The sequence below is a fragment of the Buteo buteo genome, chromosome 4 (genome assembly GCF_964188355.1).
Source record: "Buteo buteo chromosome 4, bButBut1.hap1.1, whole genome shotgun sequence".
Classification (NCBI taxonomy): Eukaryota; Metazoa; Chordata; class Aves; order Accipitriformes; family Accipitridae; genus Buteo; species Buteo buteo.
Genome location: NC_134174.1, coordinates 24,812,646 through 24,825,543, shown reverse-complemented (window position 1 = coordinate 24,825,543; position 12,898 = coordinate 24,812,646). Strand labels below are relative to the sequence as shown.

The window sequence follows — 12,898 nt, the reverse complement described above, 5'->3', positions numbered from 1 at the left end:
TTTACATTTGAAATGTTTCCATTCTTTAAAATAATTTAAAAATCTTTTTAACCTTCTGTCCTAGAAACTCAGACAAGCTGCAGCATCAGAAAGCAGACCAAGCTTATACCTGAACTTCAGCTAGTTAAGGTTCCAGAGCAAGAGGATCCTGTTAACACTTGTAATTCTTAGCCTCTTTATTCCGTTACATGTTTCTTTTCTTCTCTGACTCCTTGGCAATGACTATGCTGGCTACAGTTCACTGTAGCCAGCATAGTCACTGTCCCTTCCCCACTGTCTTACACCTTTGTATTGACTTCCCTTTTGTTTCTTTGAAAGGACTGAGCAAGCAAGGACAGAAAAGAAACTTCTCTGTGTTTAATAGCACTATGCAGTTCCTCTAAGCCCACCCTTTCAGTCTCTCTTTTTGTTGTTTTCAATCCAGATATTGCTGACTCCGGCCTGCTCAGCTGCACCCCTGTGGCTCCTCTGTATCTGGCACAACAGCTGCCTGGCTCCCGCCAGTGTGTTAACCCTACTGGAAACCTTCCCCATGCAGCTCCCACCTTCACCTCAGCCGTCCTTGACCAAGTCACCTTGAAGGCCTCCTAGAAGGATGTGAGAGGACACAAGGAGTAGTAATACTGTGGATACAGTTGGGACCTTAACAAGTGACCCAATGTGTGGGAGAATCTGTATTTGTGCAGCCGCCTGCACTTGGGAGGACACAAAGTGGGGAAGAGCCCTGCTCTTCTCAAAGCTGTCCTTGCTTGAATGAGAAACAGCCATGACTCTGAATGCAGAACTCAGCATTAAAACGTGAGCTCTCCTCCACACGGTACATGTCAGAGGGGAGAATTTCAACAGGAGATGAGGGATGGGAGGGCAAGATTTGCAGACCCCCTCTGCCTCATTCACACTACCCTCCTCTTTCTATGATACATTGCACTCTCTAGCCCTGATTTTGGCCTCAGAAGGATAAATGATCCTATCAAGATAGGGAAAATGTGAAAAGGGAAGGGAAGCTCATATTGAGAACTCTTGTTTTAGTCTGACATATCTCCATCACTCCCCCCCACCCCCCGCCTTCTACCACTTAAGTGCTTCCTTCCCTTTCCCTAATCGTTTGCTATGTTTATTACAGACCAAGTCTTCTCTCTCTCCTCTTCACTCCTAATTTGAATAGCTACAAGCATTGGTAGATCACCTAAGAATTAAAAATGTTTTAAACAAGACAGAGAACCATAATGGATCCCTGACAGAAGTTTCTGAAAGGTAATCCAAGTCAACAGATCATGTTTTGAACACTGGGAAAAGTCACCCTTAAAAGAAAAGCATGGTTTGTTACAGGTGCAGCGAAGCAGGTGCTGTACTGAATACCTTATACTGTTTTATGGCATGTTTTATCAATACTCGCTTTTCTATGCATCATTTCTCACATACTTCTTGTTTCTACACATAATACTCACTCTTCCCAGTTCTTTATCTTCAAGTGCCAGCACCCCGGTGCTTTCTGTAAAGAGTTTTACTTTGACAACAGGCCGAGGGTGCGTAGTGGTGAAATCCCCTTGAGTTCCCCATCTGCAATAAATAAAAGAACAGAATTTAACTGGGGCACAGGACAGGTCTGAGAGTGACAGGACTGTAATATTTTGTACAGAGTATTTATTAATACACTCCTAGAATGTAATTTGCAGACTTTGGGGGGAGAGAGGGCAGGGGAGAGATGGGAGGTACATTTTTAAACATCCAAGACTAAATATCTACATGGGAAAATTGGCTTTTATCTGTGGTAAGACAAATAAGGGTTTTTCTGTATGATTTTTGTCATAAAAAATCAGTCATAAATTTGTTAATGGCAAAACCCAAAGAACTGCAATTATATCCTTGTAGGGCAAAACAGAACAAAGCAAGAAAGCAAATAAAAAGATTTTTTTTCTGTTAAATGTATTATGTTCACTATCTTGTGCATATGAGTCAAATTAATTCAGCAAAGAAAGATGTCTCAAAACTAAAAAAACCCGCAAACATTATATATTTAACTTTAGGTGAGCAAACTATGCACAAATTAAAGAGACTTTACCAGAGAAAACCTTACGTTTTATGAGATGTTACAACTTAGTATAAGCATGCAGGAAAAATGTAAACACAAATGTAAAAAATGGGAAAAAAATGTTATTTATCAGAGTCACTATAGCTCTGCAAGATAATTACCACCACAAGGCTTCATGCTTTTAGAGAAGCTAAATTAGGCAGCCAAACTTCAGTTGTTAATCTTTTATCTCAGTTAAGACACTTGGTTTGTCAGCCTTCCCCTCCCTCCCCATGCCAGTGGTACAAAAAAAGGAGTTACATGAATTAGACTGCAACTTCCTTCATCAAGCTATTCCATTTTCCTAAACAACTGCATGGTACTCATTGCATTGACAATACTGATTCTGATTACGCTACTAGGCACAAACAAAATGCAAGAAGTAAGTGCAGCTCCAGTTTCTCTTCGTTTTTTCCACTGCTTGAGATACTATGATTAGCAGAAACTAAAGAAATAAAGTAAACAGGTGACCTTAAGAGTATGCTCTATAAAAGGATGTGTGACACAAGCTAAAATCTCAGAGGGCCTCATTTACAAAAGCCTATTTTCATTTTATGTTCAAGAATAATTTACATGGACTCTCCATTGTTGGAAAATTAACATACAGTAGTAATCCTCCGGCAAAGGGATCTAATAGGTAAAAGAAAATCCTTCAGATAATGTTAAGTTACAGTCTTCAAGACAAAGTCTAGAAAGTAATATGCAACCAAGACCAAAAAGTTTTAAGACAGTAGTGGTTCTGTATAAACCAGTCCTACAGGTGGCTGAACACTTGCCAGACTACAAAAGTGAGGTTCACTGAAAATTAGCCACATTACATTCTGTCTTCTTTGCCTTGCCTGGATTAGATAGACGCTGTCTCCCTCTGTCTGTGGTGGACATAGCCTTAGCCTCAGCGAAAGTGGTAATCGAAACAGGGACTCTGACAAGAAATTACCTTCCTGAGAGGGAGAAAACCTGGTTTTGTGACAGATGTCACAAAACCTGTTTTTTATGACAGATGCTGCAGTTGCAGGGCAAGACAATGCCTCGCACTGCTGCTCTTCCCAGTGGCGGTCCCAGGGGTAGGTTTTGTCACAATACAGAAATGAGATTTCCAAGGCGAAAGCATCTTCATAAAAGATGAGACAGTTGTATCCTCAGTCTCCCCCACCAGATCCCACTATTCAGGAACAATGCTGCCTTGCAAACGCAAACACAATCTACGCACTTTGTTAGCCGCACTCTCTCTCTGGCACCAGGATATATTTGACCCTGAGCTTCCAGAAGCCTTGAACTGTGCGTGCTGCAATGGATAGGACCACACAAATGATCAAGAGAAACTCCTATTAAAATAACAAAACAAACCAAAAGCCTCTCTACAAAGATCTGGTGCCAGCATTAACTCACAGACAGAAAAGAAATCAGAAGTCACACTGACTAAAGGGAAGAGAAGAGACCCAACCTGTCCAACAAAGAGAACATCACGAGTGGTGGCTCAGCTTCTGCAAGCTGAGCAGCAGGTGCGTGCTACAGCATGTGCTGGGGGCTGGGCACCCCAGCATCTGGTTCCAGGACCTCCCCAGAAAGCGATGCAGCTGTCGCTGGAGACACATACCCAGGCTCCATTTCTGTAGGACACAGCAAGGAGGGACAGGGCACACGCGAGCCTTGCCGAGGGAGCCTGGCAGAATTTGCTGCTTCTCTAATTTAGATGCACGAAAGACTGATGTGGATGGGACTAACAAGGGGTCATCCACCTGTTGCTGGCACTCATGTAGTACTAGAAATCATCTTCAACATCACATCTGGTCACTAGCCTTGACTGACATCTTTCTCCCACCCCTTGTTCCATCTGCAGCAGTAAGTGAAAATCCTGGGCTGAAAAGCAATGGTCTGAATCAATTCCTAAAGCTTAATGCTCATGGTGGAAACATTCTACGTGTTGTTCTTCACACTCCTGGCTGATCAGGACTTCAGTTAACTCTCATAGTCTCTTAAGACCATGTCTTTGGAGTGAATTATCTGGTAGAACAGATGGTCACAGACTTTACTGTCTAGACTTCAACATCATTCCTCATGAAAGAGCATGTGAGGAATCATGTTCTGTTAGAAAAGGCAAATCCAAGATTGTGTTCTTTAGCATTATGCTTACTTGCAGGCATCTGATATTCCTCTCAGCTGACAATATCACAGCAAACTACACGAGGCTCATCGCTCATCTTCCTTTTCACTCCTTGTTGATTACTGGAACACAAGGCCTGTTTCTTTGGGGGTTTGTGTTGCAGAGGTATTGCTTCATGCCATTGGAAATCAGAAGTTGGGAGAAAGCAGCCAAAATAACAGCATTATCACATTCATTTTAGTTTGCTTCTTCCAAGAATGAACATGGGTATGTGACCCAGTAATCCAGACAGAAATTGAGTTTATCTATATGCTGTACACTTAAAAGCACATTATTATGTTGTTATGCACGCTATTAATGCATCAGGCATTAACTGAAGCAGAAGTCAGAAATTACAGAGTAACCAAAACATGTAATATTCAACTCCCAGCTGTAGGCTAACCCATATGAATGTTGCTGCTAATAACAATTCACAATTTGCATTTTTCCATTTTGTCAGTACAAAATGAAGTGTAGTAATAAGAATGGCCTTACTGTATTTTGCACTATCAGCACCCAATAATAAACTTTTGTCATCTTAAAAATAAAATTCTGAGCTGTAAAGATTGTGTCATGAATATAAGAAGATACCAGGCATTCAACATTTATTAAGGGTGATCAAAAACAAGGGATAGACTGAGTAAAGCATGCAGGTGTACACAAGCTAGTCTATTTTGAAATACACTTTACTGTTCTGACATCAAATTATATTTGTGCTCAAGATCTGACAGGTGTCAACTTTTTTTTTCCTGGTTATTTCTTTTATGACACCTGGTCAGACTCCATTCAACAAATTAATTATTTGTTTATTCTTCCTGTTCATTTTAACCAAATTCCATTGAAATGGGTATCATTGCAGCTTCTGTATTTGAGAGGATAAAAAAAGAGATCAGATTTTCAGTGTACAGATCATCTTAAAATTACCTATAATGTAATCACAAACAGTAACTTTGGAGAAGCTACTGTTCCATCATCATCTGTGACTAAGAACTCTGCAAGTCAATTGCATCAATCCTATATATATCATGCCAAGATCATAAATCTAGCCTTCCTAGCCAATAAATATGAATTTACTGAATCAGTTGTTATTTCCACTGTAAAATTGTCAACTTTCTCCATGCTTTTGGCTTTTATTCTAACTATATGTCTGTTCAAGGACCTGTTAAGTTTAATGGTGAAAAATAGGTTAGGAGGATACCTAGTAATTCATGGAATCAATACACAAACAGTAATTATGATGATGCAAATCTTGATCACTATTACTGTAATTTCTTATTTCAATTTATAGATTTTATGTGCTAATATAATTATATCCACTTGGTTTCTCAAAAATTTAACATTTTTCTTCTAAAACACATTTGTCTTCTGTCAAATGCATTTATTAATACCTATTGAAATGCTAGTATTTCCTGTTCTCACATCTGCTTAATCCCATTGGAGTAGCTGTAGCAGAATGTTTCCTTTAAACTCAAAAGCTAAGCTGCTAGGTATAGGTCAGACAAATTTGTATTTTTCTTTTGAGGTTGGGGTTGCACCTTGACAATTTCCTGGAGAAAATACAGCAGTCTCAGAAACGTTTTTCCGATCCACAGATTAAAAGCCAACCACCATACAAAGGATTGTTCACATTATTCATAAGACTGAATAACTTTTTAGTTGTTTAATTGAACAAGTTTTTGACTGTTTTAAATAACAACTAACAATGTGGCCTCCAGAATTTGAGCACTGAATTAAAAACAAGTTACTTTTCCTTATATTTTAACTTTCAACAGCAATAACAGTGAAATATTTTCTGCAAGAAAATAAATCCTACAGCTGAATTTTACTTTTCATACAGGGGAGCAGGTGAACCTATAGGTTTTCTGTGAAAACAGAAGGAAATTGTATGCACCATTTTGATATCATTTGAGTCAAAGTATATTGCAGATAATTTATTTCCAGCTTGCTCTGCTATGGAGATACTGAACTGTGGAAGTAAGAGAGAAGGGAGAGAGAAGGAAGGACACACAAATTAATTCACCTAATCTCTGAAATTGCGATTTACAAAAAGTGTATCTTTAACAATTCTTAATGTAATAGAAAAATTTAATGCTTTATATTTGTAATAGCGTATGTTTAACTACCAAACGTATATAAGCAATGAAAACAGCAAATCAGCCACTTCCACACATTTGGAGGAGCCATTGATTTATGAGTATCTGTCCAATGATTTTTGCTAATGTGAAGAATTTTGGTGCTTAATGTGTCTAGATGGGAAGTGCAAAATTTTTGTCAAAACAAGTGTGGATCTCATGTAGTATTCATAATAAATTAAAAAATTCCGATTATTATCTAGGTTCTTTTTAAAAATTGTGCTAGAAATTAGTCAAAAGTAACAATAATTTCAGTGCTAAATGCTGCAGTGTTGCTCACTGCACTGCCAGCTGCAGCCTGTGTAGCATACTTGAGACCTCTAAAAACACCAACTTTAAGTCTAAAAAAAAAAACCCAAACAAAAACCCAAACCAAAAAACAATCCTGCCTCTTCAGGCTCTCATTTTGCCACATTATTTTCCTTTGTATACATAATTTTTCTACTTTCACCTACTCATTCTCTTTACTATAGAAACTGCAATGATTTGATGTTTGATCATCTTCAACCATAAGCCCCAGACTTTTCACCATATTTACACTGCTGTCAGAGGTACATGGGCTGATACCATGTCTAGTGACAGAGCCCTCTGCCAAAGTTGATTTCCCTTCACTGTAAAAGTACCCACTACCAGCAAGGAGGTGGATGTTTATTTCAGGCAAAGATTTATCACTGTGTCACAGAAGCCCCTCTAAGCAAATTTATTTTTCTACTTCATTTGGAACACATTTATTATACTGAAAACAGCAGCAAATTTCTCTCTCAGGTTTTTCACTCTAATCATGGTCTCCGTTAGTCAAAACTTTTCTTTATGAGATGTTAAATCTCCAGTCTTACATAGGAATGAATGTCATAAAATTTATTCTAAGAAAACATCTAGAATTTTATTTTAGCCCTATTTATTGGAATGTTTTCTTTTTGACAAAGTGTCAAGTCTACAGAATTTTGCACCATCAGGAACTGACCTCCCTCACCAATTAGTAAATCCTCTCTTTTTTGAAACCAATACCAGAGTGTATTGATCTCCTTGGTGCCTCCTTTTGCATCTTTCTAGGCTTGATTCTTGGTTTAAATCTACTACATAAGTCTACCTCAACAGGTTCCTTAGTTCTTCATTAAATCACCTGAAGAGGTCTTCTGAAAGAGCTTTCTTATTTCCTATCCATATAGGGATGTGCTACAGAGCTGGAATGAGCAGGAACACCCACCAAAACCAGTTTGTTAGGCATCCAACTGCTCCACAGGACTAAGAGATTTACCAGCACTTCATCTTTGCACATCTCAGAGCTGGACTGGAAACAATGTTCAGGTCTCTATAACATCTCCATGTCTCAACTATTTTGAGAATCTATACAAACTTTGTTGTTTCTACTATATTTGGAAACATACTTTAACTTAGAAAAATACGTATCTATAATCTTCAGGCTAGAAATCATACTCACAGTGCAAGTCATGAGATGAAAGGCCAGGAAACAAAAAGACAGACGAGACTCAGCACCTCCCTGACATATCTGACTACACTGATATTTTATCTAGTTCAAAACACCTTAAATCCAGGTCTGACAAACATTCTGTTGTTAGTGAAGTATTGTGTGAATGCGGAATTTATGAAGTGTTGCTTATTACTAACCACTACTGCATATATACAGAGAGAGAAAAAAATGTGAGAGCACAAGCAAGCTGCTGTACCAGCAGTGCAAGCTACCCCACAGCAATCTGACAATAAATCTTTTAATTTGATGAGGAGGCTCCATTCAGCCAAACGAAGTTAAATCCATACCTACCTGTTTCTAGCTTTTTTACTGAGACTCCCAAAGAGACTATTAGTTGTTACTAATTGCTGCTAGCTTTTCTCCACTAATAACTGGACAAGTATCATAAGCATTTCCTTTTCTCTTATAAGCACAGAAATACCCACCCATTTGGGAATGACTGACACCACGATGCTACGCTAGAAATCATGGCCTTAACACAAACAGCTGTCTTATACAACCCAAAGGCATGTTTATTTTCTGTCTTTTGCATGCCTTACAAAATAATATGAACATTCCAGCTTCTCCCTTTAATGAAAGTTCCTGAAAAAGGATGTTGAATTATTACTGCACAACCAACAGAAGTTTATTACACAGCATCAAGGATTTAATAGGGTAATGATTATTCCTTATATGCACCATTACAACCATTATTTTTTCATATATATTTATGTATATCCTCTACATCAGTGGGATCTAGAATTCATGTTTGAAACCACAAGGGAAATAGTTTGTATGTTTGTACCTTTCCATAATGCTTATAATGTTGTTTAGGTTGCAAATTTTTTTTTTTTTTTTTTGGGGGTGGGGGGGGAATCTACATTTTCTTATTTCTCCATTTGAAAATTACTCTTTTATTTGGATTGAAATACAAGGACTGTAATTTCCTTCATCAGAGCAAGCCCATTAAACTGCAGCTGAAAGGCAATACATAAAGAAAGTTCTAAACAAATCAAAATGTCCTTTTACAGTATAAGCACAAACAAGCCCCATGCTCAGGCAAACTAAACGGTGAGCTTGGCCAAGCATCTTGGCCTTTCATCACTAACTTCATCTAATCTTTTATGTGTCTTGTCTCTGTTCTTCCCTGTGTTACTGTGATTCCACTATTTTATGAAGAAATCTTGCTGAGAACTACAGACTCATTGTTTTATAATGCCTACTACAGAAACACTGATACTTTGCATAAATACTTTCAGGGCTGTCAGCTATTGAAGGAGCATTAGGATACTAATGGTTTTAACCCTGAGGTTCCCACCAAAATCTTCCTGAAATTACAAAATATAGATATGAGAAAGATAATTTGTTCTACAGAGATGGACGACAGCAGGAAGAATTACAGAGTACAGAAGAAACGGGAAATTTTGGTATAAGGAGGGAAAGTCATACAATTGTCTTTAAGTGTCACCTTTGATTCCACCTAAACAAGGTCTACACTACTGTCCCTTACTTTTTTCTTTTCTTTTACCATTTTTCATTTATTTCCATCTGTATGGGAAATTTTGGCTTGGCTCACTAGTGGTTTGAAATGCAGACTAACAAGCCATCTCTTCAGCACTTCACTTGTAGAAAAGTTGGGTGTTCAGCACCTATAGCTGCATACACTAAGTAGCCTGGCATTTAATTTCTGAATGCATTGAGTCACTATCTAGTGTAGTCACTCAGCAAGAGTGAATGTTGGTTTTTTTTCTGTGGATTCAGCAGCATAATTAAAGGCTTTTAGGGTGGTTGTTACAAAACATTGGCAATGCCTTGCTGGAACTCTGCTCTGAAGAACTGAAAGCTCCAAATTGGATCCTTATTTTGGCAACGGCAAGGATAGCATGTTTTGATGGATGTGCTATATTGTAAAGCCCCTTTACATAGCTAGACTAATATGAAAGGAAGAAAAGAATAATCTGATCATATGGTGTTTTTTTCAGGATTTGCTTTTGGTAAAAATACTAACTTTTTTAAATAAAAGTATTAACAGAGCTCAAAATTACTAACCATTTATCACAGAGCTAATAATGAGCTAGACACAATCATGTATTTCTTTTTAAACATAAAAATTACTTGTAAAAAAAAAAAGACAAAATTGTGAATAGTTTTCCTTTAAAATAAAGAAATGTCTAACACAAACCAGAAAGGAAAACCAGAAGAGGGGTTCAATGCATAATAAGCAACTAACTAGAACCACTCATTTAGGCTTTCTACGCTGAAAATGAGAAAGGTGCAGTCTAAAACTACAGAATGCTATTATGACAAGTATTGTCATCACAAACATAGAACAGTACAAATGAATTATTACTTAGTCTTGTCTTCCCATCTCACTTTCAATACAGGCAACCAAGACAAGTCAGGGTGAAGATTTTCAAGGGTATGTAACAAGACTGACACACTGCCAAGTGCTGGGAACCATTGCTATATGTTGTATGAAGAATTCATAAGAGTCATTAACTCCTGTTTCCCACTGAGTTTCAAACCCAGCTAGGGGCTGGTAATGGACACAAAGCCAAGACATGGTCATTTACTCTCTCAAAACTTCTATATGCATATTTACTTCACTTTTGTCGTGAAAAAGATAATTATGAATCCATCACAACATTGTTAAAAGTTGCAAATCCTATTTATTTCATGGTGTTTAATATTTGTGTGACCCTTTAAACCTTGAAAATGTTGTACAAATGTTGATAAAGTGACAGTATTTTGATGAAGCAGATAGATGTCGTTATCTCAGTCTAATGATGTGGGAAAACAAATCACAAAATAGACTGACCTATCTGAGCTTGCACAGTCTATCAGGGAAGACCCAGGAATCACATCAGAAAATTTCAGTATTTCATCTGGCATCACACCACTTCTCTTTCATTCTGAAACCCCTTTTACTCTTCTTTCTGACTCCTACTGTTCTTATTAGCTGTCCGCATTATTCTGCCTTTGTTTCTGCTGTCCTCCTACTCTCAATCTGCTGGTATTACTTTCAAGTAGGCACATGAACCTGTAGACTCATACCTTCTATGCTTTGTAGTTATTAAGAAATTTCAAGATCTGTAAACTATTTTTCTTCGTCTGTTCAGTGGACTATTCTGTATTCTAAAAGTACTGGACCTCTTGACTTCTCTGAGGATCAATGCACATACTAACACAGTGACAGCAAAGAAAAGTCTGCCCATGGTGGGGTGAAAAACAGTTTTCTGAGTGTCATGAGCATTTGAGATGTACAAAGTATTCTTAGCCTGAACAGGACTCAAAAGCAAAAACTTCTTTCTTTTAAATCCTTTTCCTCAACCTTTCTCTTCACCCAAACCAACAAACCAAAACTAAATAAACCCATTAAAATTTGTTCGAATTCAAACACTTTATCTAGTCAACTGTTTAACAATTATTTCGAATGTACCTATATTATACTGTTTACAACAAATATAAGCAAATTTTTGAAAGGTCTCTTCAAGCCAAGATACAGGAACAGTATATTTTGAAAATGTAAAATGGGACATTCTGATCATATGAAAATTAAAAAGAAATCCAAAGGAATTGTTTTCACGTCAACTATTGCTCACAAACAATAATTACATTTTTTCAAAGATGAGGCAGGTGCAGACCACTTTGAATGACAAATTTCAGATCCACTCTACCAGAGTATTCCAGAAGGAGACCGCAGGTGAAATTTGACGTAATCCTTCCCAGCCCCATCTTCTTTTTGACAGACCATCATCCCTCTACATGATACTTTACAGGCCGCCTTTGCCTTTACTTTGACACAGACAGAGACCAGGTAGCTGTATTAGTATGAGGCTTAGCCTGATCCAAAACATTTTTCTTCCAAGCACAATTTAATTGGCTTTGGCTCAACAGCACACTATTCATAGCCAAATTCCTTCCAGTTTGAAGCTGGATCACACATCTATAGATGCTTTAGTACAATGTTAGCGAACTCTTATGTCTGTCTGTAAAATATTAGTCACATTTGCTGTGGATCAGGTGGGAATGAGAATGGAAACAGATATATCATGTACATTAAGCGGTGTGTAAGCTGTCTTTCTCCAAGCTCTGACTGTTATAGTGAAAGGAATAACAGTGGGACATGCATCTTCAAGCCCCAAGGTTTCCAAAATGCACTATGCAATAAAACTGCTATCAGTCTTGCAAGAGACATGTAATGTCTTTATACATTTTAAAAGAAGACAGTCACCCCAAAACAGCTATTCTTTGCAGCTGTAACACTAGCTGAGGAGGGCTAATATCCCAACTCTGAACGGAGAACCTATTCACCATAAAGCCCTCATCCCACCAGCTTTCTGCCTGGGGTCTAAGCGCTGCAGCACAAGGCGGTGCACCAAAGCTGCAGTCTTCAGAAGTACAAAGATCACACCAGGGCAGAAATCCTGGTTGCTTTCAGTCAATTATTAACATGCTGAGCACACAGGAGCAAGGAGAACAATCAGGATTTAGCCAGAACAATCAAAAAGATTAAGGTTAAGAAAATTAAAAAAAGGTATGCCCTGGTGGCAGAAGGATTATGTTTGTTGCTAACTAGAGATTACAACCAACTTTAATTATCTCCTTCCTCCTCTCATCCCAATTTCTTCCATGCCACACTTGTCTTGATCTGACAAGTGAATATTCCCTTCTAACAGCAGTGGTTTTCACAAGTCCCTTGGGTAGACAGACTTAGGAGAGACTATTTTGGGAGTTAATCACAGAATCACTGTAAAATTTATGCTGGAAGGAACCTCTGGAGGTCATCTAGTTCAAACCCCGCTCAGAGCAAGGCCAGTTAAAATCAGGTTGCTCAGGTTATCATCCAGTCAAGTTTCAAATTTCTTTTAATATTAAGAGCCTGTACATAATTAATATTTCTCTGCAATAAGAGGTAAAAAAACCTTAGACAATATAAAATAATAATCAATGGCAGAACATAGCACAGAAACTTACTATTTTAGAAATCCCATATCTTTTTCTTGTGGGTATCATATTGCTCTCTATATTTGAGCTGATTAGGTATTATTTCCTTTCTTTAAAGAAGCAAGCAATTGATC

At 37.8% G+C, this 12,898-nt stretch overlaps 1 protein-coding gene across 6 annotated transcripts in view; it reads right to left on the bottom strand.

The window, feature by feature from the left end:
- Positions 1 to 12,898, bottom strand: part of CADPS2 (calcium dependent secretion activator 2) — a 330,722-nt gene that overhangs the window by 160,065 nt on the left and 157,759 nt on the right. For all 6 annotated transcript variants that reach the window (XM_075024996.1, XM_075024998.1, XM_075024992.1 and 3 more), the window contains exon 7: positions 1,449 to 1,560. In XM_075024996.1, coding sequence (XP_074881097.1) covers positions 1,449 to 1,560 — 112 coding nt within the window. The remainder of the gene's footprint in view (positions 1 to 1,448; positions 1,561 to 12,898) is intronic.